General features: G+C 32.5%; 1 protein-coding gene across 2 annotated transcripts; it reads right to left on the bottom strand.

Moving 5' to 3' along the window:
* Positions 1–1317: 1317 nt before the first annotated feature.
* LOC106663318 (ubiquitin-protein ligase E3C-like) lies at positions 1318–24965 on the bottom strand. 2 transcript variants are annotated; one of them, XM_014388057.2, is made up of 17 exons: positions 24753–24965; positions 21211–21423; positions 18439–18684; positions 16625–16785; positions 16340–16548; positions 16127–16278; positions 14395–14561; positions 14095–14330; positions 13649–13851; positions 11281–11473; positions 10962–11198; positions 10599–10843; positions 9950–10162; positions 8740–8868; positions 7494–7620; positions 7281–7411; positions 1318–3587 (listed from the first exon to the last, which is right to left on the bottom strand). In XM_014388057.2, the coding sequence occupies exons 1-17, from the start codon at positions 24870–24872 to the stop codon at positions 3417–3419; spliced, it is 3153 nt and encodes a 1050-aa protein (XP_014243543.1). In that variant the 5' UTR covers positions 24873–24965; the 3' UTR covers positions 1318–3416. The 2 variants fall into 2 exon arrangements, with proteins under 2 accessions (XP_014243543.1, XP_014243544.1); XM_014388058.2 differs by having other exon boundaries at positions 16127–16269.
* Positions 24966–27568: the final 2603 nt, after the last annotated feature.

The following is a 27568-nucleotide window of genomic DNA, read 5'->3' as shown; positions in this document are numbered from 1 at the left end:
ACGCTGCCAATTTTCTTTTACCGCATTCTTTATTATTCATTTTGTGGGATTGAGCGGGTCAGATCACGACAGTGAAGTCTGGAGTGGAGCTGTCCAATGTCTGCACCTTCCAGACCGACATGTCCAGGTACACAGACACTACTGTTTTTCTGAGACGGTCCAACTCAGCATATCTTTGGAACACAAGCATGAGATCAGTCAAGTATCTGTCCCTTAGGGCCTGCAACATACTCAGGGGGTCAGTACACATGAGATAGGATGAATCCTTCCCAGACTGCACCAGTTCTAGGGCATGCCAAATCATATACAGCTCTGTGGTGTACACTTTAATGCGGGAGTGGTTAAGGTCCACGAAATAAGTTCTACTTGCTGTTGCCTATTAAAAATGAGTGGCCACAATGTTTTGGTTTATGCGACTGATTCAATGCTATGAATACGTTCTGAACACCAGGATATTAAAAAATTCAGTGAAAATTGACAATACTGATTTGAAGTGGTGCTTACTCTTAGCCCTCCCTCGTTAATGATAAAAGCTGCTGTAAGTAAGTACCAGGTTTAACTTTAAACTGCTATCACCATTTTATAACTATTGATGTACTTTTTATATAATAATTATTTGGAGATCGTGAGATGCGGCCTGGTGTGACGTAGGTTTTAGAAAAACATTTTCTTTATCGTGCCAATGTTTTGATCTTTATTGAGATCATCTTCAGACTCAAAGTGTTTATTTTCTGGGTTATTGTGCCATTCTTATATGGCACTAGCAATCTCAACACGACACACTAGAATGACAATTACGCAGAAAACAAACACTTTGAGCCCGGAAGATGATCCCAATAAAGATTGAAACGGCACGATAAAGAAAATGTTTTTCTAAAACCTACGTCACACCAGGCCACATCTCACCATCTCCAAATAATCATTAACTTACTGTCACTAAACACCACACATTTTTATGTAATAATGTTTCAGAATTGTTTGAGCAAATGAGTAATACTTTTATAGATTGCTTTTTGGTAAAATGAAAAATATATTTTTTATAACCCAACTTAAAAACAAAATATCAATTCATTTACAAAAACAGGATTACATGTATTCTTATTATTTGCTGGAATTCCAGTGCTACTTAAACATAACAGTTCTTTTATTATTATGTTTTACTCATTATTAGCATTTTGGACATGTCATAATTTACACATCGACAACATTGAATTAATTTTAGTGTAGAAATATATACATTACACAATTAACTATAAATCATCCATATAACAATTGTAAATATAATTATTATTTTCAAGGGTATATCATTAAAATATATACATACAAATTTTACTTTATTTCACAGCTTTAATAAAATTCTGTTCCAGAATTTGTCCTCACTCCTATCAACTATTATTTTATTTCAAATTAAAAAAAATTTATCAACATACAATTTGATTTAGCAATTCATTTCATGAGCTAGTAACACAATTTATTCCAAAGGTTTCATAAAAGTGTACATTATTTTTACATAGAAATTATTTAAAAGGTTTCATGTGTTGTCAGTACTACTTTTTTTAAATATTTATTTTACAAATGCAGTAAATTGTAGGTTCTAAGATTGAATTAAAACACATTGATTACATGTAAAAAAATATATAAACATTTCTACTAAAAAATTATTAAAGCAAGACAAGCTACTTAAATACAATTTCTACTATAAAAGTACTTATTTATATTCTTAAATAAAACATTATCACAGATATAGAGTAACAACAATTGTTATAAGAGTTGATGATACGTCTGAGCAAGACAACTATAAACTTTACCTTGTAAATGACTACATTTAAATTTGTTCCATATTGACTTGACTTTCAAGTGATAAAATAACCTTGAGGTGTCTTGGTCATACTTTGAAACAAGTATAAAGTAGTGTTTATAACATTTCAAGTATAAAACACCCTTTTCATATCTTAATAATATGAGATGAAATAATAATTAATAGTGATAAAAATATTTTCTTATTTATCGTTTTTATATTTGTCAACTATAGATGTTGAAAGAATGAACGTTCAACTGTATAAAAATTAGACCAGCCTGATTAAGGACAGGCTAAAGTGAACATTATGGATAAATTCTTAACAAATAAAACTATCCTAACATCGACAAATGAAAAAAAAGAGGGTTTCCATTTTACAGATGGGGATTACACAACATCAACGTTATAACACGATTATGTTACCAATTTCATTATTAATTAATGTAAAAATGTTAAACATTTAATCTCAAAGATTAGCTTGTACGTATATTTCTCAAAAGTGTACAACTTGATGGCCAGTTAAAAGAGTTAGTTGCAATATTAAACCAAATAATTACAAATATATTTTATTGTGTTATTGAACACCAAAAGCACCCTTGAATACCTCTCTCAGGTCAAAATGGGACTTTTGGTTATTCAATAACCTTAGGGTAAAAATGAACAAAAGCATCTTTTCTTGTTTCATTAACTATAAATGTACCAATTTTTCAAAAAATGTTTCCAGGGACTGCTATGGCGTGAGGGGCCGGTTTTTTTAAAATGTTCCTTCCCCTGGTACCAAGTGGTTCCACTTCCAGGTCCACCTGGCAAAAAGGTTGTAGGGATTGTGGTCAAATGATAGAAATAAGATATGGAAATCTTATAGAAAACCTAATACAGAGGCTACATCAATTGCACATTACTTGTTGATTAATTGCAAAAAAGGATCTGGACCGAGGTAAATTAGCCTTAAAATAAACCCCCCCCCTCGAAGAAATCTCATTGGCTGTTCGGAGGTTTTGTTCCAGGTCGAAGGCAATCCCAACCACAACTTGTGAGGGTGAGGGTTAACTTGGAACCACTGGCACTTTGCATTAAGTATTGCATTAAAATCAGCAAAATTCAATATAACAAATAAATATACAAAAACAGAAACCAGAAATTGTTTTAATTAAAGCATAAATTCAATACTCTTATCAATCTGAATGGTTTATCAGCACTCTTTTCTTTACTGAGTTGGTAGATCGATAATCAGTAGCATTACTTAATGCACATTGCATTTATTAATGAATAACCAACTTCTAGTTTCAATTCTAGCCTCTTTACAATTAATTTTATTACCAGTTGATAAATAACTAATATATCACAAAGTACCTTATCTCGGTTTTACTACCTGGTGGACAACTGGCCTTTAACTTTCAGCCTACCGTTGAATTAAAAAAAAAAACTTCTTTCAGCAACTTCCTTTCTACAAAAAAGTGTTAATTTAATATGTACATTTATTATCACATTATAACTCTTGATAATGTGACAGCAATATAAATAATACCATTTATATACACAAAGAAATTACACCTTCTTTAACATTATTCGTTAAAGTAAAATCTAAAAATAATGTATAACAAATGAAAGAAACCAATCAACTCAATTCAAAACCGGCTCCTGACTGTATAGCATATAACAGTTTAGATCGCATAATCGATTCATCGGAAAATGCGGGAAGTTTCAAGAGATTCATACAGGTGCTTGATGTGGGGAATCTGCCATCAACACCTTCAACGTGCTGAATGCAAATGGGTGGCTGAAGTTCCTGAAAATAATTAGAATAAAACCTTTAGCACACAATCATAAATTTATCTGTGATAGGAAAAATGAGAAAAGTGATATAAGCAGTGAACAGGATGGTAAGACGGTTATTTTATTTATAATCATATTTCCTTTGATACTAGAATGATTTTAGGAACCTAAAATGCGTTCCTCTCTTCGCAGGTGCTAAGTAACCCAAGCCTGATTTATTTTACATTCGTAAGTTTCACATTTAAGGAAAAAAAAAATGTTTCCCTCAAATTTATTGTTATATCAAAGAAAAGCCTACTTTGGTGGAATTCTTTTTTTATATTTTTGACTTACTAAATTCACTAATTTCGTGGTCCGCATGACCAATTAATATATTACAATTAATTAAGGTTTTTAGTTGAGATAAAAAAGTCCATGGCACGAGCAGGATTCGAACCCACGATCTTCGGCTTGATACGCCGCTGCTCTACCACTTGAGCTATCATGACCCGATCCACTCGGACACCAACTTCCCATCCCAACCGCACCTTTTGAATTTTCCCTCCTTTTTGCCATTTAGCCCAAGTAAATAGAAATGTAGATTAATGGTATTAAAATAATAACAAATGACAAATTGCATGATCTTTTCTGGTCCTGGTAAATAAGGACAACAAAAACAAAATATATTCCGAAAATTACTGTGAATTAAACAATAAAAAACTAAAACAGAGTGCACTTGACAGATAAGAGTTGAACAATCAGAAAGACAATAAGGTAGGGAAGGGAAGAGCATGGGCGAGAGGTAGTTGAAGTAGGACATCACAATGAAAAATAGATGTGGTGGCAGAATGGTTTTCCAAAAAAAAAGGAATGTTCACAATTTTGCAAAAGTTGCGAGAACGGGGAAAAAAGAGTGGTTCATTGATGATGAGGATGGGAAAGGAAGGTTGTAAGTCTCCATTCACTACCGAGGTGTTCGGACACCATTGTGTGTGGACACCGACTATTTAAAAGTCCAATACGTTGGATATAGCTACAGCCCAATAGATACCGTGAGTGTACAGCTAGAGCTAAATAAAAGGGGGAGAAAGAGAGAAAAAGATAACTCATCACAAGTCTCGAAAAGATTAATTTCTATCTGAATGAATCTGAATGAAATTAAAAATGAGCAAAAGTACAAAATGTGATAGATTTAATATATTTTTAGATTTTACATCTGAAATCATCGATTACACCAATATTTGACTATGTTTCAACAAACCTAGGTCTAAATGACAACTGATTCAACAGAGATAGGAAATTCAAATCGGCTCTACATTATATCAACTATAAAACAGCCGTACAGTATTGCAATGTCTATTACAGCCTGCTGGAAGAAAAAAAAAATGTAATAAAATAACAAACCCCTTCTAATTGGGGTAAACATCAAACTACATACCCATACCTCAAATCATCAAATATCTATCTTCCCAAAGGCATCTTCTATTTGAAATTTTAAGGGATAGTTTAACCAAATCCTTTTTTACTTATTGTTTAATAGTTTCCAATCGTCTTGGTCTGCCTATTCTCAGAATGATTGATTTTGTCAGTCAGAAGCTTTTTGGCATAACGCCATCTTCAGTGCTGTGTTTGGGTGATTCTGTGGAGTGGTTTTAGTTACGAGATTGTAGATGGGGGCTGTGTCAGCATTAGTATTGTTTGTCAATGTGTTTGATGGATTAAGTTGGGTTTTTTGTGTTACCTTTTAATCAGTCTTTTTGATCTTTGGTACTTGTCCTTTTTAATTTTTGTAATGTTTTAAATGGTGTAAATGCTTATTGTTAATTTTTCTATTTATGAGTTTTTTTTAGTGTTAAATCTATTAGGTTTGAATATTTCTAAATTTTCGAGTATGTTCATTTTTCTTCCCTCTCTTATGCTTGCTTGTATTGTCGAGGATTGGGGTTGTTTTCTGTTAGTGAGTCGTGTGATTCGATTTTCCATTGTTGTTCTTAATGATGTGTAACTGTCTTCTATTTTTCGTCCTGTTTGTCTGCATATTTGTCTCCACATTAGTTGGTGAGTAGATTTCAGTTTTTTCATGAGTTGGTTTTGTCGATGTTTTGCCTTAATAATTTTCCTATTTGTTAGTGGTATTCAGTGCTGGTTTCATGACTCTTTTGCTGAATAAGTTATATCTGTCTCTCATAAAACTCTCATACTTTGACAATATTTGTGATAATGTCAATCAAAAATATTTTTTCTTACAATCCGAGCATCCAAGATATCCTTTACAAACTAAAAGAACTCTCCACTCAAAATGTTGAAGTTATTTTCATGTGGATCCCAAGTCACGTTGGCATCCAAGGGAACGAAAAAGCCGATCAGTTAGCTAAAGAATCAATTTCATGTGGAATTCCCTATACAAAAGTTCCCTACAATGATTTCTGCACACATATCAAACACATCATTTGGAAAGAATGGGAGCGTGAGTGGAATAGACAACACACTACAAATACACTTTTCAAAATTAAAAAAGAAGTTAAACATTGGCAATCCCCAATTTGAACCACTAGGAAACAACAAACAGCTCTAACCAGACTAAGGATCGGACACACCCGCCTTACCCACGGCTACCTACTCAAACATAAAAATACACCAATATGCTACACCTGTCAAACAAAATTAAACATATCCTACTGAACTGTCGACGTTACGCTCCTCTCCGCACATCACACCACTTCCCAAACAACATATCCGAATTATTGAGTGATCAATCCCCATATTTAGACGCTGTCTTTGATTTCCTGTCAGAGGCAGGCTTAATTGGTGAAATATAAATTGTACTTCTTGAACATGTGTCTCCCCCACCCTTGAAAGATTCAAGGCAAAATTGACCCAAAGGTCGTAGCCTAAAAAAAAAAAAAAAAAAAAAAAAAAAAAAAAAAAAAAAAAAAAAAAAAAAAAAAAAAATGACTCGGAATGTATTTCATTTTATTTATTTTCCTGATAAATCAGTTATACCAGTCCGCAGTAGCAAAATATTAATAAATATTATTTCATGTGAAATATTGCGATGTTTTGTTCAGTAGGAAATCATCACTTGCATTGATCTCGTTTATCAAGTTTTGTGCGATTAGATAGGTTTTTTCTTAAATTTTGGGGCTCGAGCTCATAAATTTCATCTAAACTTAAAATTTGATACACAAAACATAAATCAATTATGTATAAATTTGTGAGCCAACGGTTTATGAAACAACCATAAAGCAGACTTGTTACGAGAGAAAATTTACACACATTAAAAAAAAAAATCTGTATGTCATTTACTTCAGTGCTGCCATTTTGTGTCAGTGTGGGTGGCTCGAGTCAGCATGTATGACGTTTTCAGTTGCTGTCGGTTTTCTGTAATGTCAAATTGTAGTTTGTCATCTGTTTTGTGTTATTGATAAGTTCAGGATGTTTATACTGTTATTTCTTTCTTTACTACAAATTCAGAGGAGCTCAGAAATGGGACTCAGATTCAACTATGAAAACAATCTTGTTTTTTCTTTTTATACATTAAAAAGTTTTATTTTTATAAACACATATAAATTTCTTTATTGTCGTAAACCCTTGATTTTGAATTGTCAATTTGACAACAATGATATAAGGTATGATATACAAACTTAATGATTGTAATTAAAAACATTGGGACAATTTCTAATGGTAGTTAGATAATCTAAATAAAGTAATATAATCATTTAATTACCTTGAATCCCAATAAAGGTGGCCTAGGACAACTTGTGATAAATCGCAACAAATCACTTCTCTCAACATTGTTGAATGAATCCAATATATTCCAAAACATGATAATACATGGATGTTCAGCTGAATAGCCACCTGAAGTTCAAATTATATCGTTAATGTTGTTGTATCAACGCACTATAAATAATGATAAAGAAAGAGTGAATGAATAGCATACCAGCATATACAGTATTCATTTTCATGTCTGTTATATCTATAGGAGCTTCATCTCCAGATATAATAATTTGCAATTCTTTTGGACTAAACATTTTTAACCAGTCTAAAGAGAATACGTTTTGAAGACCCTGGAAATAATAAAACAATTAGTGAATGATTCATATGAAACAATGGATGTGGAAGTTAGCTTCTTTAAATTGCAAAATTTATTCATCCTGACCAGTATCACGACTGACTCAAGGGTACGAGTATGGCCCAGAGAAGGCACCACCATACAGAGTTCGAAGGACTGGAGGTAAATAAAGCGGACGGTCAGGGTGGGCAGACACTAGCTAGTGCGTCGTAAGCTTGAAGAGGAGTGCATTGTATTTTGTCTATGTAATTGCAAAGTTATTGTGCTATTATTAGTTGTTATGCTAAATAAAGGTTTTCAGATTTAGTGGTCTCCTGACTTTTTTTTATGGGAATAAAGGTAAAATTTCTCACAGTCTGCGCACTTAGAGAAGCTTCCAGGCGAAAACCTGAATGTCGAGGGGAAGGACGTACATAAAACATGGCGAGCTGTCAAGGAAAAGGAAAGGTGTCAAAGGATTGTAATACTGTTGAGGGGAAGGAAAGACACAAAATGAGGCAAGCGGTCAAGGAAAAGGACAGACGACAAAGGTGTGGGAAGACCGGTGCAAAAATGTCAATTGACCCCCAGGAACCTGGGATGACTCAAGGAACAACCCAGTCAATAAAAAAATCCCTTAAGGCATAGATATGCTGTGAGTTCAAAACATAAGAGGATAATAAAATGGAATTTCTAAGGAAAAGGAAAGGAATGAAACACTTCTATTTTTCCATCAATTTGGAAGGTACAGATACTGAAGACTACAAGATGGTCAGAAAACAATGAAGGAGTGAATGCCAAAATGAGAATCCAAGGAGCCTTATCCTTTAAAACAGATTGAAGATCAACTGGACTTACGAATATGGTCTGTAGAAGGACCACTCTCTAGAGTTCGAAGGGCTGAAGGTTAATAAAGTGGGCAGACAAGCTTGTGTTTAATCTACATAATTGTAAATAAGTTATTGTGCTAAATAAAGATTGTACAAAATTTAGTGGTTTACATCTTGACTTCTTTTACGATGACTCTTCGCAATGAATATATAAATTAATAAAACACAACTAACACTTTAAAGATTCTACAACATAGAAGGACATTACATAATTAACATAACTCTTCAATTATTTAATTAATTACCTCTTTAAAGGCTTCTGTCTGCTTAGATATTTCTTCGTGCATTTTAAATTTTGCAATAAGATCTATATATTCAGCCACATTGTCTGCAGTGACAGGAATTTCCCCTCCATTCGGTTTAAGTTCTCTGCTCTAAAAATAAAAACGTAAGTTACAAATGAGAGTATTTAATTATTAGTCATTTTATCACATTTGTGGTTAGGTTTTACCCATCTAGAATGAATTATTAGCCTGACTGATTGAGTGAGTGTGTATGAATAGGTTTATGCTGGAATATAAAGTACCCACAGATACCAAACTAGGTTAGTTATTTTTTGTACTGAATGAATGTATTTATTAGCATGAATGGTTGTGTGAGTGGGTTTATGGTGGAATATAGAGTACCCCATAGACTCATCCAATTAGGCTAGTTTTTAGTGTAATGCTGTTCAAGAAAGGGGAAGGCACTGGCAGAATATCAAATAATCCAGCGACTCACCAAATTTTATCTGTGCATATGGTATGAATGTATTTATTAGATTGAATGGTATGTGTGGGTGGGTCTGTGGTGGAATATACAGTATCTAACGGACCCACCAACTTAGGTGAGTTTTATGTATATATATTTTTAGAGTGATTGTAGACGAGACACTGGCATAAAACCCCAGTATCTCCCAAATTTTTAATTGTACATATAGTATGAAAGTTTCTAGACAGTGTCAGTGGAATATCCAGTACCCTGAGGCCCGTCTAACTTAGGTTTGGCCACAATTATGTATGTTTTTAACTTACAGAGCCTTTTCACCATGAGTGGAAGGGGCAATTAAAAATGCTTACAGAACCTCTGAAATTCCGTAAAAAATGTACGATCATCAAGCCTTCATACTAGAGAGACAAATTTTGTCAATAAAAAAGTGAGGTGGAGAAAATGCAAAGCTGCTACGCTAGCTGGCGAGGAAGAAAAGGAATATAAAATTTGTCAAATGAACATTTTATTGATAACTTATTCTTTATTAAGTAAGATTTTTATGTGGTATTTTAACTACAAGGTCATGTCCCTCAGGGTGCTGGTGTTTGTGGGAAAAAAATCATTTGTAAATATGTTTGGTTTATATTCAGGGAACTGAGATTCGAAAATGGGACCCGTACAGTTGATAAGTCACTGTGTCAACGCTCTAACGGTCACTGATGTCCCAACAGGAAAGATTAATAATAAAAAACTAATCATACTAACCAGACTTTGTCCATACTGGTTGGTGTATATGGTGAAATCAAGTCCCATTTCTGCAAAATCACCTTTGTACCGTCTCAAATTCATTATATTTTTATAAAGTTCATGATCCAAAGATGCAAGGTTATTTAAATACATGTTTCTTGTATCTCCAGTTAACTTTGCGAGGAAAAAGTCAGTTAACGGAATTTCAGCCATTATTCCCTCATAAATTGCCTAAAAATTCAAGACACGTAAAAAATTAAATATAACATTTATAAGAATTTTGAAGTATTCTAATATGTAATATTTAAGATGTCTTTTTTTTGGAATAAAAGACAATTGGGTGAATAATATTGTTCATATAATATAACTTTATGGGATGCTGTAGAAATACAATAATCCCTTAATATTCTCAAGGGTTACAATCCAGAAAAACTACACGAATGTCGAATGTGAGAATGTTGAGGGACTACGGTATAGTAAAAGAAATAAACAAAACAATTATTTGTAATTTGAATATCTATGATCATTCTAGTCTACCTACTCTCACTGGCTTTGCTTTGTCATATGTATTTCAAAATCATCATCTTTGCAAAATGCATTTAACCAAAAACTAGTGAGAATAAGCGGACCAGGATAATCACCTTGTTTCACAAAATAATTACCATACCTTTCCTAAAATTCTTCCAATAAAAAAGTAATGCTTTTCAAAATCAGGGCATATGACATGTACATTTGGATTGGGATACAGTTCATTATCATTGGTACAAATAAAGAAGCCTCTATTAGGATCAAATGCCGTTTTCAATAGTTCTGTAATGAATTCACGAAATACACCTCCACCATCAACTCCTGCTTCATCTAGTCCCCATTTGTTTACCATTTTGATTTTAACAGTTAATTTAAGATCTGGTGCTAAAAATAAAATTAAATAAAATTAAAATAAAAAATATTTGCAAATGAAATTTTCTAATGTTCATTGTTTGTATACATTAATATATATATGTAAAAAATAAAAATAAGTTGAACATACCATTTTCATCAGATAATTTCTCAAAAGCGTCCTCGTACAAATAGTGTCTTCTAATCCTTACAAAATAATGAGGAGGAGCTTGCAGATAATGAACTTGAGGATTTTGATTTTCGAATCTTTCAACATCAAAATGATTTTGTAATATAGAAAACCTCTTAAGGAAAGCAATTGTGAAGGGGATCAATGTCAACAAACAAACATTTCGACTTTCATGGATGGAAAGCAGTAACTGTCCTTCTGCAAGGAAAATAAACATACAAAATTCAATTACACAGTTAAACAATATAACTGCAGCACTAAATAAAAAGATTATTCTTACCAACATTGTGAGATATGACTGATCTTGTATTAGATCTGCTACTAGTGAAAGGCTGGGCCATTACAGATTTTGTACTATTATATACTGGCACAGTATCAGGGACACTGATAAAGTTAGAGAGCCAGTGTCCTTCTTTTGTAAATGGCTTTCTTAAATCACGTGCATTTAATAAAGACACAAGCCCAATAACCTCCTGGAAAGTTGGAAAAATGATATATGGTGATCTCTCAGCAATCACAGTAAAAAAAACAAACAAAAAAAACACTATTAATTTGCATACTCAAAACATTAAACCTATTAAAATACATGTATACTGTCAATTTTTCTTTAAAATAATTGTTTAAAAACATTATTTAACATTTTCTTCGTCGCTTTTTCTTCTTTCTATACCATTTTTATATAGTAGGTATATTATAATTAACACAAGAAAAATGTAGACTGATCTAACATTTCAATTTTTGTGGTGAAGGGATACTTTTCATATAATTATCCCTATGCCCCATTACACATAATTATCTTCTATTTTTTTCTCTTCTACCGCAACAAAGCTTTTGTCTCCCATTTATCCAACCTACAACCTCCCACCATTCTACAGAGCAAGAAGTGTTTCACTTTATAGAAAGTGTATCCTCCTCCCTTGACCTCAACATTGCATGGGAGCCTTTCTTGACGGCAACAGGCCAATTTCTACTTAATCCTCTTACCTTATAGAGCGGTTCTTTTGAGTATGACAAGGATCAGATTACTCCAAACACTACTAAACAGACACTACGTCTTACTCATAAACCTATCCGACTAATTCAATCGGACAATCTAAGCCATCAATGAAAAACAAACCTACAATCCACAAAACCACAGCATAGACTGTGGGGAACCACCAAATCTTCCAATATCCAAATCAAATCCTTTCAGTTTAAAGTCCTCAGATCAATTATAAATGTTCTGTATTATATCTCCGATACTTCCTTCAGCAATAATCTGATAATTCCATTTATTCAAAGTTCCACAATAATCTCTCCCATTGCCTCAATAGTCTCATCCAAGACTTGTCCGACAGGACCATCCCTATAATCCCATTAGGGTCTCAATTGGCGAACTGACCTCCTTTCTGAGGAGTAGGCAGTGAAGTTTATTCAGTACGTGAAGTGGGAGAATAATATTGACTATTTGCTCCTCTCAATGTAAATAGTTGTCAATATCTCTACGTATCCTCAAATTGCATATTGTAAACAAAAGTGAAGATTATAATAAAATGTGTGGTGATTAGTGACAGTTAGTCGACGATTATTCGGAAATCAAGAGATGCGGTCTGGTGTGATGTAGGTTTCAGAAAAACATTTTCTTTATCGTGCCAATGTTTCGATCTTTATTGAGATCGATCATCTTCAGGGCCTGGGATTTACAAATGTATGTTATTGGTATTGAATTTGATTAATGATATTGGCGTAGCTGTGACTGAGTTTACATGTGTCTGTTCTGTAAACTCAGTCACAGCTACGCCAATATCAAATTCAATATAAATAACATACATATGTCATCACATCACACAAAACACATATTATAACATACAAAACATTCATCACATTCCACACATCAAACATTTTCCACATAATTAAGGTTTTTAGTTGAGATAAAAAAAGTCAATGGCACGAGCGGGATTCGAACCCACGATCTTCGGCTTGATACACCGCTGCTCTACCACTTGAGCTATTGTGACCTCGATCCACTCGGACACCAACTCCCACTCGTGCCATTGACTTTTTTTGTCACAACTAAAAACCTTAATTAATTGTAATAAATTAATTGGTCAAGCGGACTACGAAATTAGTGAATTTAATTTTCTACATAGTCTAATTTTTCAACAATTTAGCTTTCCTTTTCCTATTTATCCCTGTCTATATAATCCTGAAAGGATAATCTGGCCGAACCATTACCAACATTTTTTCCATTCGTCGGCTCTTTTCACCTCAAAGAAGCCGACTCCTTATACAAAAATGTCTTTCTATACCGACTTCCTTCCCCGCCTTTCAAAATCCAATGTTTATAAACATATAACAGCAATATCTCACTAGAACTCAACACGAGACGCAAGAATGGCACAATTACGCAGAAAACAAACACTTTGATTGAATATAAAAAATATTTTTTGCATTGTATAAATTCACTTTTTTCCACATCCTACATGTATTTGTTAAATTTAAACAATGTAAATCCCAGGCCATGAAGATGATCTCAATAAAGATCGAAACGTTGGCACATTAAAGAAAATGTTTTTCTGAAACCTACATCACACCAGACCACATCTTACGATTTCCGAATAATTATAATAAAATATTGAAAAAAAGTTTACATCTTTATGTAATGTTACCTGCATAAGAAGTGTCCAACATTTAATATTGTAATTTGCATTTGATGTAGGAATATTATTCTGAATAGTTTGATCTGTTCCTGGATCGTGCGTGTCAGGGTAAGCCAGTAATATAATTCCAACTGCTATATCTTTTAAAGTTTTGCTGAGAGATACCATTTCAGCAAGAGTAAATGGTTTAGCTGGATAATCTGGATTAGGTTCTAAAAATATTAAATAATATTAAAAACAACTATTGGTTAAAATATTTATATAATATAAATAATAACTTAACATTTTATCACTGAGAAAAGATTTAAAATTATGAAACTCTAAATATTCTATTCTGGATTCCATTGTAACCAATTAAATTATACATCTTTCTACATATTATTAAATTATAATTTTAATAATTTCAAAATGTAATGTTGAATTTCTGATATAAAATGTTAACAATGTAAGCTCACCTTCAGCATAAAATTCTTCATCAGTCATTGTTGAATAATAAAACTTAAGGATGTACGAAAACATTGTGAGTAACGGAAGAAGTTGAGAAGCCTCATCATTATCGAGTAGCATGCCTCTTGCAAGAATACTTATCAGTGGTACTGAATGAGACAAAGTGCCAGACCTTTTTAGTTGGCTTATGCATTGCCAAAATCCTTTTAGGCAATGACTGTTATTGGTTAATAAGAGAAATATTCTATTAACAAGAAAAAAAATATTAAACATTATATTGTATAATAGAAGAGTTAAACATAACACACCGATAATGGTGAACAGGGTTATTGCCACTGATCAGTAAATGGTGAAGGCAAGCAGTGAAGTCAATCAATGTATCCCATTGTTCATTCATTAAAATAATATTAAGATATTCAATCCAAGCATCTGCTTTTTCTGGACTATTCAAAAGTTGAGAACATTCCCGTAAAATCTGAAAGAAAACTTAGCTGTAACTAAATTCTAACTAATTATATTTTCACCAAATTGCTACAAGATTTTTGCAGCTTCTATAGAAGCTTTGTGCAGAACAATAAGTAACAATAATCTCTTAAAAATATCCATAACCAATGGATCAAATTTAACCAAAGCAAAGCGGACAAGTTTGCAAATTTTATGGCTAATACATTCATCCTTAACAAAGCTAAACTTGACATTTACAAAATTACATATGATCCATTGTGATCATAATGCTAACCATATCTGGTATACAGATGACTCCAAAACGGAGACTGGAAATAAACCAAGAACTAGAATTCGTATAAACCTTGGACAATATGCCAATGGCTTTCAAGTGGAGACTGGCTATTGAACACTGTACCGGAAATTAATGCACTGAGGGCAATTACCATATTGGTAGTAAAGTCCAGTTGTTTGGGATTGCATTAGAACCCTGACAGACCTAACAACAAAATTACCCTTGTCTGGGTGCAACGGCACACAGGGCAGAGACAATGAAGGGCCGAGGAAAGTTCGAAGAGGACACCTATTGGCACTGAACACTATTGTGTCATACCAAACTGCCAAAAATGTGGATCCATTGGATTCAATGATAATGCAGCTGAAGATAGAGGCATTTGAAAACGTTCATTAAAGGACTATCGCAGAAACTTAACAGCAGAACTAATAAATCGAGGATGTGTAGAGTAGAATTGGACTGCTAACTGGACACTGCAGACTACAAAAGTGTGTAGACTCAGAGAGGCAGAAACAAGCTGGTACAGACATTTCCAGGAAAAAGAAGATACAGCAGAATATGTCCTCTGTTGGTACAAAGGCTTATGTAAGCTGAGATTCCTACTTTTAGGAGAGGAAAAGCTTGGGCAAGGATACAAATAGGAGTTCTTGAAAAAGCTTCGGGATCTGGTAAAAATTGTTAACTCTAATGAGGAGCTCTAGACTGCAATGGAGATGCACAATAGACCAATACTGGCCACAGTGCACAGGTCGTAAAGAGGCCGATTCCTCTTATATGTATGCATTTTTGGAATTCTATCAAATAATTTTATTTATAAACTTTAAAAAATTAAATTTAACCCTAGCAGTGTTCACATTAAAAAAAAGCCACTTCATCCACAGCGTGAAAATATTCAATTTTTATGAAATACATTTGTCAGTATCAGTTTTTGAAACATTTGATATAAGCCACTGTTTAATAAAAGTGAGGTTAGAAGTGACAAAAAAATCACCCGTGCGCTCATTCAAATTCAAACAAGTTTTATTCGAAAGGCAATTTGCAGGCAATAATTGTGCTGAAAAATCACCCTTGTGGCGTTTTTAAAAATGGGGTCTCTTTAATATTGCCAGGGCGCACATTGGCTAATTGACTATGAACCTCTTATTTTCAAGTTATTTATTTAGTTTTAAATATAGGACACTATTATCTACATTCAGAATATTTGCACTGAGATAGAATCAAACACCAATATTGGTATAAATAATATTGTATAAAGCACAATTAAAAAAAAAAAAAAATTAATTAAAAAAAAATATAGTTACCCGTTGTTCTGTAAATCGTTCTTCCTCATAAACTTCATAATCATCATCGTCTGAGTCAATATCAATTGGAGATGAATTTGACAAACGAAACAAATTTCTACTTAATATCGCCAGTTGTTTGAAGTAGATTTGGTACTCATTTTCTTCAAAAACTTTAATTAAAACAAATAAATAAACATTCTAATTTTTGTTGTTGTTGCAAAACCTACTTACCAGTTTTGTTATTATCAAAATAAAGAGCGCAATATAGCAATATTGAATTATAGTATGAGTTAGCAATTTGCATGGTTGCCTTCAAGTATTCTATATATGGAAAATTTATTAATTTTAATCGAGGGAGTAACCTTTGAAACAATGATGGATGAATTTCTTTCTTTTCCAAAGAGTTCAGTGTTGAACAGAATTTAAACAAGATCAAACTCCTAAAATATATATATTTAAAAACAATTATTGAACTATTTTAATGGCATATTTTGAAGATGCAGGGTAAAAACATACTTGTAATTTGGGTAGATTATGTGATGAAATGAAGCGAATGGCCTAAGGAGCATATTGATAGGATATAAAAACTCCACTTCACCAGCTCTTTCATTATGACTTTTCTCCAAGAGGGTTAATCCAACTTTGAAGTACTCTTTGAAAACGCCATATAGAAAAAGCTAAAATCATTTAAAATTATAATTGCATTGTATAAATCGATATTACACGCAGAATATAATTATGGCATTTATTACAATTTCTATTAATGGTAATACATATAAGAAAAAATATCTAAATGTATTGTTATATTTATTTACATGCATGATAAATTTATCTCATTAAAAATATTTTATCTTAGAAATTTCCTAGAAAGTGTTGCAGAAAAAACCCGTAAAGTATAGTAATTCCCATTATGCAGGATGACAGGACAGTATCACTTTAAAAGATCGGTAAATATGAGTCAGACACCCTAATGACTTGGCCACCACGATATATATAAATTGGTAACCCACATAGGTTTAACAAGGTAGTCAGTTCATCCCCCAACTTGCACATTTATGTAATTTTCGTTGAGCCATTAAATACAAGCCCCTTGTTTTATCATTTATATGTTTTTTAGCTATTTACATGTTAGTTGCATCATTGACTGTGCATTACTAGGGTGTGTGCATGTGTTGAGTTAGGTTATATATTCATAATTCAATGGTTTTCTATGAAGTGGAGAAAATAGCGAGTGTGAAGTTTTGTTCACCACCCTTGTGCTGCACTTGCTGGATGTAATATTCAAAACATTCCATTTAGGGTGTGTTAGAAACGTAACTTTAGTATTTATTTAATGTTTAATGTTGAATGTTCAGGGTGAGTTTAACTTCTATTCTCTGCTTTATTTTTCTTTATTGTTTATGAAAAAACCCAAGACATGAAGCTTTTATTTTTTGTCTAGTTTCTCATGAGCCCAAAATTTGCACCAGCCTAATTGCACTTTAATGAGCCACATCCAAAGCGTCCTATTAATCGATATTATTTGAGAAAATTGTTACAAAATTTTCTTTTAATACTATGAGCAATGCAGTTACTGTAAATTAAAATAATTAAAATTTAATATTATATTATATTTAATAATACTCATTATTAAAATAATAATAATAAATAAATGGGTGTTTGGTTGAAGAAGTTGGAGAAGATGACATTTATCCAAAAAACAGTATCTGGAAAAAACTTTTTTCGGATAATTTGGGAACGGTTGCTCCAAATTAAAAACCGTTTCACTATTGCATTCCGCATCAAAAAACCTTTTACAAAATGTAATCAAAATCAAACCATTGATGAGTATCTTGCTATTTGAAATAGTTCAGTTCCAATTTGTATCTCGTTATTTTGAAGAGTTTGATCTAAACTTCTGTTTCATGAGAAATAGACAAAAAATAAAAATTTCTGTGTCTTGGTCTTGGAGTTTTTTTCCCACAAAAACGCTAAAAAAAGAAAAAAATACGGGGTGAACTGATTGGGTTTTGCCAAATTTGAGAGAAAGAAAACACCCTTAGTTCCTTTGTCAGTTTTCGAGGAAAATATTCTTTCAATCAGGACATTGAAACTTTTTCTAATGATTCACATGTTTGTAATAATTTGAGAACAAGAAAAATACATAATGGTTGCTCCAAATTAAAAATCGTTTGCACAAGTAGACAAAAATTAAAATTTTGTATCTCAGGATTTTACATAAAATATCAAATTAGAAAAATATAGAGGGGAGAGATAGAAGTTAAACTATATGGTTTATATAACTATGGTTGACATAAATTATTATTTATTTATCTATAAAAAAAGCTTACCTCGGATATTAATTCTTTGGCTAATTCGTCATTAATATGTTGTGAAATGTAGTGATATGAAGTAAAATAATCCACAAATTGCAAGGAATTCATATAAAATTCTAATTTGCAGTTTTTAGATAACTTCAGCACCAATAAGCTGTACCTCATTAGAATCTTTAATCTCCACATCCAATCAAACTTTGATTTCTGGAGTTCCTTCAAAATTTCACTTTTATGGTTTAATACTATACTGGTTGCAATTAACTGAAAAATAAAATTATTGTCAAAATACATAAGGTGTGTGTACAAAGTGTTAACTTAAACATTTATGTGATCACAAAAACAATGTTAACTATAGTATTAACAGTACAAACAAATGTAATATTTGTTTAAACTTTCAATTAAAAAATATATTTTTTTACATTTTTCTTTTCTATAGATTGTGAGACGCGGTCTGGTGTGATGTAGGTTTGTACACATTTTTATTTAGGAAAATTTTTTTTTAATCATGCCAATGTTCCGATCTTTATTCAGATCATTTTCAGGGCCTGGTATTTATAAATATTGTTTAAATTATACAAATACATACAAGGTATGAATATACACAATATTTATAATCCCAGGCCCTGGAGATGATCTCAATAAAGATCGAAACATTGGCACAAAAAAGAAAATGTTTTTCTAAACCTACATCACACCAGACTGCATCTCACGATCTTTAAATAATCATTAATTAATGGCCACTAATACTATAGATTTTTCTTTTCTTCGTTGTTGTCCTTCCTTTTCTTTTTATAGATATATTTTTATTTTATTTTTTAAGCCTTTGAGTTGAAGGTGGTTTTAAACAACATTAGTCTTCCAACGTAAAATACATAAAATAAAATAGTTTTTTTGAAAATGGTACAGAATGCCAAAATATTGGAAGACTGTACTTTCTTTTAGAACCACCTTTAACACAAACAAAGGCCTAAAAAATAAAAAATATTTTTTTAAAATATGTATTTCCACTGGAAAATCACTAACTGTTACTGATGTAAAAATACAGCTTTCCACATTGCTTTTTGTGCCCGAAAGTAATCCTTCTTATTAGGAAACTCATTTTATACATTTACATTTTTTCTTCTAACTACCATAAACTATCATCATTAACTATCATTAACTACCATAAAACTAACGTGTAAGAAAAGCTTAGTTTTTAAAAAGTTTTGTCTTAACCCAAACACACCTTTTAATATCTAATCAACAGGCCAAAATGTATTCTACTAAAATGAATTTAGATATGTATTTATATCTAGCTATTTTGTATTAATAAATTAGCATAACAAAACAGACAATTAGTTAGAGCACATTTATTTATACATTAAAATAGGTATACATTAAATTATCTAAGCATAGAACTAGTAAAGATGATAAAACAATTTTTTTTACATTTTACAAACATTTGAATTTTTAACGCTATATATCACAGGCTTTTTTTTAGTGTCTCACAACCACGTATTTATCAACTTAAATGTTTCCTACCCACTTCTTATTATCTTATCCTGTAATCCTACCTAAATGACCGTTGCTGCAGAGTGAGGTGAGGCAACAAGTTCTTGCAAGTCAGACAGGTACAAGCCGGTGTCTTACAAGGGAGCATTCTTGCTCCCATACTTTATCCTGCTGACCTACCTATAAAACCATCATCACCGCCTATGCGGACGATACCACAATTTTGTCCTCTAACTCGAATCCTCGCCGAATCAAAGACCAGTGCAAAAAATGGAGGATGAGACTGAATGAAGAAAAATGTACGTTCATATTAAAAAAAGAGTCAAATACTAAGGACTATACCTAGACATCAGATATCAAATTGTCACACAAGACAAGAGACAACAACTTAACAGAATACTTGCACAACTAAAAGATTTCTAAGACAGAAATCCATCTTGACTGCTAGAACTAAACTAACCTTATACAAGATTTTACCCCGACCACTCTGGATATACCGAGTGGAACTGTGGGGTTCTGTCAAGCCATCCAACATTCAGTGCATCTGATTGAAAGACCTCAGACAAATTGTTCAAACTCCTTACTACATCCCTAACCTCACTATCCACAATGACCTCAACATTCCTTTTGTCAATGAACTGATCCATTTCCTATTTCAACAGTTTCACACTAACCTCTTGATCCATCCTAATCCTACTGTTCGAGACCTCTCTATATATTCCCATCTCACGAACCTGCCACATCGCTTTAATCGATGAGGCCTTGAGATCTCCTTGCCCCTTAATCCCTCACTCTGAGTGCCAGCATTGGCAGGTTTCTCATGGCACATGTCCAAGTGATAGTGCTGTGAGCATGTGAAAAAATGTATTGTGATCACAATTGTAATATGTACTAAGTATAGGTTACACACAAANCACACACACACACACACACACACACACACACACACACACACACCCCACATATAATAGTTTTTACATACTCAAATCTTTGCATCAAACAACTTTTAAATTCAAGCTGATTAAATCATTATGAACTAACTTCTTTAAAAATTGTTTGTTAATTGGTTTACAATGCTGCTTAATATTTCCCTTAATCCAGTTTTCCATTTTTTAGAAATTGTTTTAAATAATGCACTAATAATGAAACTTCAAATTGCAAAATATTTTGATTTTGACATTCGATATTGTGATTTTTGAATATTATTAGGTTTTTTTTGCTTTTGTTAATGCTTAAACTCTTCTCAGATAATGATTTTTTACATTAAACATAAATAAATACAAATAAAATACTAACAATTCTTGGAACGTCAGGATTAGTTATGCCCATAAAGGGAATTCTTCTAATAATATATATAATATTGTCCATAGAAAAACATGTCGCATTACAAAGATCTTTCATTATTGCATCAAACTGTGATGTGAACAGAGCTTTATGCCTTCTCCTACAGAGAAATCCCCTAACTGCAGCTTGAATCTTAACAGCACCATCTTCTTTTGCTCTTTGTTCCTGAAACAAATTTTTAAAAAACAATTGTACTATATAAAAATACACCTTGACCAATTGGTTTGTAAAACTAAACTATAATAGTTGCATTTAATAGTAACGACTAGTGAAGAGAATCCAATAGAGGTAAGTGCTAATCATAGTAAAAAATATGTAGCAATTTTTTTCATTTTTCAATGACCCTAATTTCACCAAAATTGCTCTTATTTCCTCTAAGCTCGCTTTTTAAAAAATTCCCTTTAATTGCAGGTATTAAAGTTATATTTTTAACTATGCTTGTTTCAACTGACGGCTTTCGACCATAAAACAATTTTTCCAAACTAGGTAATTAGAACATACTGAAAAATTTCCTATTACATGCCAATCGAAAAAACTATAAAACATGTTAATGAAGATGAGTATATTATTTGAAAAAAATGGGGGGAAGTAAGAAACATTGTATGAATAGTTTGTTATTTTATTATAAAATTTTATTAATAAAGAATTAAAATATGGTCAGTTAAAAATGATAGAATAAGTTCATATCAATGGAATGAATTAATTAAATTAATTAAAACAAAAACATCTGTGGATCTTAACAACTGTTGAGCAAGAGGGAGGTTTTTAAATTCTATATTTTAGAAATTCAGGGTTTAGGGCCAACTGTATATTATTTGGGTGCAATGTCTCAACATTTTAGGAAAACAGTTGTTAAAGATGATCAGGCGTTTTCCAAACTGTTTTGTTAATATTAATATTCAATTGTTATAGTACAAATTCAAAACAATACACAAATCAAAAACAGTCAGTGATATCAACGGAATGAATCGAGTTACAACTGAACAATTTGTAAGGTATTAACCATTGTTCATTTCCATATCAGAAAACAAGACCATGACAACTAAGCAGGAGTGGTGCAAAAGTATTTTTTAAATTTTATGTTTTTAAAAATTGATGGTTTTTAATCCCGGAAGGTTTAGGGCTAACTCAATTTTCTGTGCGCTATGTCTCAGCATTTCAGGAGAACAGTTTTAGAGATGACCAGGTTTTCTTTTATATTCCTTTGTGTCTGGTAATATGAACAAGGGTAATCAACAAATTTACCAAAATGATGTCAAATTGTAAAACATGCGAATGAACTGAGTGTAATATTTGAAAAAATGGGGGAAGAAAGTGATTTTATATGAATGGTTTGTTATTTATTTTATTAAAAAATTTTAATAATAAAAAAATCAAATATGGTCAGTTAAAAATGTCAGAATAAGTTCATATCAATGGAATGAATTAATTTACATGTCATTTGAACCAAGGTGATAATTTATATATCAGAGAAAGTAAACATCTGTGGATCATTACAACTGTTTAGCAAGAGGGAGGTTTTTAAATTCTACATTTTTGAAATTTAGGGTTTTCACTTTTGGAAGGTTTAGGGGGTACACTGTCTATTATTTGGGTTCAATGTCTCAACATTTGTGGAAAACTGTTTTTAAAGGTGATCAGGGGTGTTTTTCACACTTTTTTGTTAATATTAATATTCAATTGTTCTAGTCCAAATTAAAAACAATACAAAAATCAAAAACAGTCAGTGATATCAACGGGTTGAATTGGATTAAAACTGAACAATTTGTGATGTATTTACCATTGTGCATTTCCATATCAGGAATAGTAAGAAGACCATGACAATTAAGCAGGAGTGGTGCAAAGGTATTTTTTAAATTTTATGTTTTTAAGAATTGATGGTTTTCAATCTCGGAAGGTTTAGGGCTAATTCAATTCTTTGGGGGCAACGTCTCTACATTTCAAGAGAACAGTTTTAAAGAGCATCAGGTTTGTTTTATATTCCTTTGCATCTGGTAATATGAACAATGTTAATGAAGATGTATTATTTGAAAAAAAAAAAAAAATGAGGGGAAGTAAGAAATTTTATATGAATGGGTTGTTACTTATTTTATTATGACATTTTACTAATACAAAATTAAAGTATGAACAGTTCAACAGGCAAAATAAATTTGTATCAATGCAATGAACTAAAAAATATTCATGGATCATAACAATCGTTTAGCAAGAGTGAGGTTTTTAAATTCAGGGTTTTCAATTTTGGAAGGTTTAGGGCCAACTCTATTATTTGGTGCAATGTCTCAACATTTCAGGGAAACATATCTGTCTTTTTTATTTACGTTGATATTCATCAATTGTGATAGTACAGATTCAAAACATTGGCCATCCAAAAGTTAAAAGTGGTTGGTGCAAAGGTACATTTTACTAATACAAAATTAAAGTATGGACAGTTCAGCAGGCAATGAACTAAAAAATATTCATGGATCATAACAATCGTTTAGCAAGAGTGAGGTTTTTAAATTCTAGTTTTGAAATTCAGGGTTTTCAATTTTGGGTTTAGGGCCAACTCTCTCTTATTTGGGTGCAATGTCTCAACATTTCAGGGAAACTGTTTTTAAGGATGATCAAGTTTGTTTCACCTGTCTTTTTTATTTACATTGATATTCATCAATTGTGATAGTACAGATTCAAAACATTGGCCATCCAAAAGTCACAGGTGGTTGGTGCAAAGGTATTTTTTAAATTTTATGTTTTTAAAAATTGATGGTTTTCAATCTCTGAAGGTTTAGGGCTAACTCAATTCTTTGGGTGCAATGTCTCTACATTTCAGGAGAACAGTTTTAAAGAGGATCAGGTTTGTTTTATATTCCTTTGCATCTGGTAATATGAACAATGATAATCAAAAATTAACAAAATGCTATCAAACTATAAAACATGTTAATGAAGATTTATGTATTATTTGGAAAAAAAAATGAGGGGAAGTAAGAAATTTTATATGGATGGTTTGTTATTTATTTTATTATAAAATTTTACTAATAAAAAATTAAAGTATGGACAGTTAAACTGGCAAAATAAATTTGTATCAATGCAATGAATTAAAAAATATTCATGGATCATAACAATCGTTTAGCAAGAGTGAGGTTTTTAAATTCTATAGTTTTTAAATTCAGGGTTTTCAATTTTGGAAGGTTTAGGGCCAACTCTCTATTATTTGGGTGCAATGTCTCAACATTTCAGGGAAACTGTTTTTATGGATGATCAAGTTTGTTTCACCTGTCTTTTTTATTTACGTTGATATTAATCAATTGTGAAAGTACAGATTCAAAACATTGGCCCTCCAAAAGTCAAAAGTGGTTGGTGATGCCAATGTAATTTATGAACTTGTGATCCAGTAACCCACTGAACAGAACAAATGTTCGAAGCACGTGTTGCAAAAAAATTTAATAGTCATGGCAGAATGAAAGGGTTAAAATTAGTGACAAGGGTCTTCAAACCTTCAATAGATATTAATTCACCTGTCTCCTCTTTCTTTCCAGTTGTGCACGATTGATTAGTTCGGTTTTCCCTTCGACCCGGCTGGCGCCGGCCAAATTCTGCTGAGGGGTCCGTCTGTAGTTGCCCTCGAAAACGTACATACTGTCGAACGAAATTTGACAGAATTTGTGATTAAAAATTATACGAAATAAGACTTTTGTTGTAACTCGATGTAACAGACTAGAGGTGCAACCTCCGGTCTCGCCAGTGACTATCTACTGGCTCAGTGGCGCAGGCAGTCTCTCGTCATGTGTACCTCACATTGTGAGCTATCACCAGTTTCTCTCTTCGCCTGCAAACGACCATTTTTACAAATTAACTACAATTTTTCGCCTTTTAGGTTACTTAATTTTACCATTACCTAATAGGTTAGGGGATGGGGGTTAGGCATAAAAGAGGCGGCCACAAGGCCTTCTGCACCTCGACCTAAGTAGGTATATAGTGCTCCCCTGATTTTTACAATTGGCCAGTTTCACATCGTTAATCAACCTCCACAGCCTTGCCAGCGGCTCCTTAGTGTAGGACCTTGCTTGTGGCTTTTCCTGTCTTTGTTGCAAGAACCTGAACCTGTTCGTGCACCTTCACAAAAATGTAAAATGTGTTCTGAGGTCTCCTCCTCTTCCTGGCAATACCTGCTCAGTGTATCTTTTGTCTGCACACCTATACAGTGCATATGCTTTCTTAAGTGGTTGTGCCCTGTTATGAGTCCAATCAGAATCCTAGTTCGGTTGCGGTTGTCTTCCAGTAATTCCTTTGTAAGTTTGGCGGATGGCTCTTCTATGAATCTCTTCGTGGGCCTCATGCCTGTGGTATTGTTCTAAGAGGTTTTGGACTCATTAAGGATCCATTTTGAGAGATATCCTTTTTTGTGGCAAGATGCTAGGCCACAGTAGGGTTTAGGACTAGTGAGTTCATGTTGGCTTCCTCTTTGGCTAACATGTCTATATTTCGTTGCCTCCATGCCTGGTCTTCATTCAGGTCCAAACACTCTTTGCCTTCACCTCGCATGAAGCTAGGGCCTTTGGTAATTAGTCAAACACTCTTAAGACTGGATAGTTCTTCATTGGTTATAGAACTATAATCATGAGCTAATTGTAAACCAGTAACATCACTATCTATAGACAAATACACTCAGGTCATGATATAAATAATTAAAAAAATGTAGATCCTATTATTGAGCCCTGTGGAATACCTTGTCTAGATTTCAAATAGCTAGAATTAACAGTATTTACACTGACTTCTTGATGCCTGTCTAACAAAAACTTCTACACAATTCCAGTGCATACAGAAAATAAAATGGTCTGCAGTGTCTATGCATGCTCTACTGAAATCACACATTACCATGCTTAAACTTACTTTATTTTCATATGCTTTGTGTACTCTTTTCATCGAGTTGAGGATCAAGCGATCTATGGATATTCCTTTTTGGTAGACAAACTGTGATTTGTTGTTTCAAAAACCTTGTGTTTTCTGTAAAAGTTACAACAGTCTATGTAAAAGTGCAAAGTCAAATACTTTGAAAAGAATAGATATAATTGTGATAGGGCAGTAACATTTAAGATCTTTTCTGTTGCCTTTTTGAAAATTACCATAGCTCTACAAAATTTTAGTACAGTATGAAAAGTTCCTTCAGTGAATGCCAAATTTATTGTCATTAAAGATGGGCATACCATAATAATCAATTGTGTCTGATTTTTTTATTGATTTTAATATCTCTGATATTTCCTGTTCTGGTTTTACAAAGCAGAGAAGGATTTAGTCTGTCGCCCATCTTGAGATAGTGTTCAAAATTATATTTTTAATTATGGTCATTCCTGAGTGAGTTTTATGGCTCTTGAAAAGTTTTGTTTAATAGATCTGGTAGATTTAATAAATATTAATGTTTGTCTGTGCTAGTGTATAAGCATTCTTTCATTACTATTCTAAAGCATTTGAGAAGATATTGTTTAAACAAATATCCTTATTATTGACTCCCATGCCATTATATTGCCTTTTCAATTTGGCTTTTGATAATTTCATAGCTGTAAGACAACCCTTCTCAAAATCTCAGACATATCCGCCTAGGCAAGACCAAGATATAGGTGTGCTATTAGTGATTTTTATTTGATTTTTTCAATGTATTCGGCTCCATAAATAATAATTATTTTATTTGGAAATGACACATTTTTGTTTTTCTGCTGCTAATAATCTTATACTCTCCTATCTGCCTAACAGAACAGAGTTAAAGTAGAGTAAATCGCAGGATTAGAGCTGTAAGACTGTGCTGCTTTTCCCTAGTGAATGGCACAATTGCTGCCTTTTAGGGTTTATTTAAACCCTTTTCTAGGCACCATTTCAGTGTTACATTTATATAGATTCAGGGCCTATGGTGATCTTTCTTTGGCCAATTTGACTGCCTTTTCTTTACACAAAACTCCTTTGTGTCCTGACACCTAAGATATCATGAGGTTATTATTTTGTTTAACTAGGTTTTGAAGATTTTGGATCCATTCACTGATTATTTTTGGTGTGATTTTTTTACATAAATTTGGGTATCTGATTTCACCCTGATTTCTTCTTAATGCTCTAATTACTGCTTGACTGTCTAGATCATATAAGGATTTTTTTTGTCAGTGTGACTTTTTTATGATTTTCTAAAGAACAGCCCTGATAGCATGTATTTCAGTTTGAAAGACGGAGGTGTACTTCGCCAATGAGTTTGATTGCTCATATTTTGGACTTGTATATTTGTTCCTTCATTTATTTTGGAGCCACCTGTATACCAGTCATGGTATCTGATTTCACTCAGATTTCTTCT

Source organism: Cimex lectularius, unplaced genomic scaffold, assembly GCF_000648675.2.
Source record: "Cimex lectularius strain Harlan isolate CLEC.00 unplaced genomic scaffold, Clec_2.1 scaffold79, whole genome shotgun sequence".
NCBI classification, from domain to species: domain Eukaryota; kingdom Metazoa; phylum Arthropoda; class Insecta; order Hemiptera; family Cimicidae; genus Cimex; species Cimex lectularius.
The sequence above is the reverse complement of the archived record's forward strand: the minus strand, read 5'-3'. Positions and strand labels throughout refer to the sequence as shown.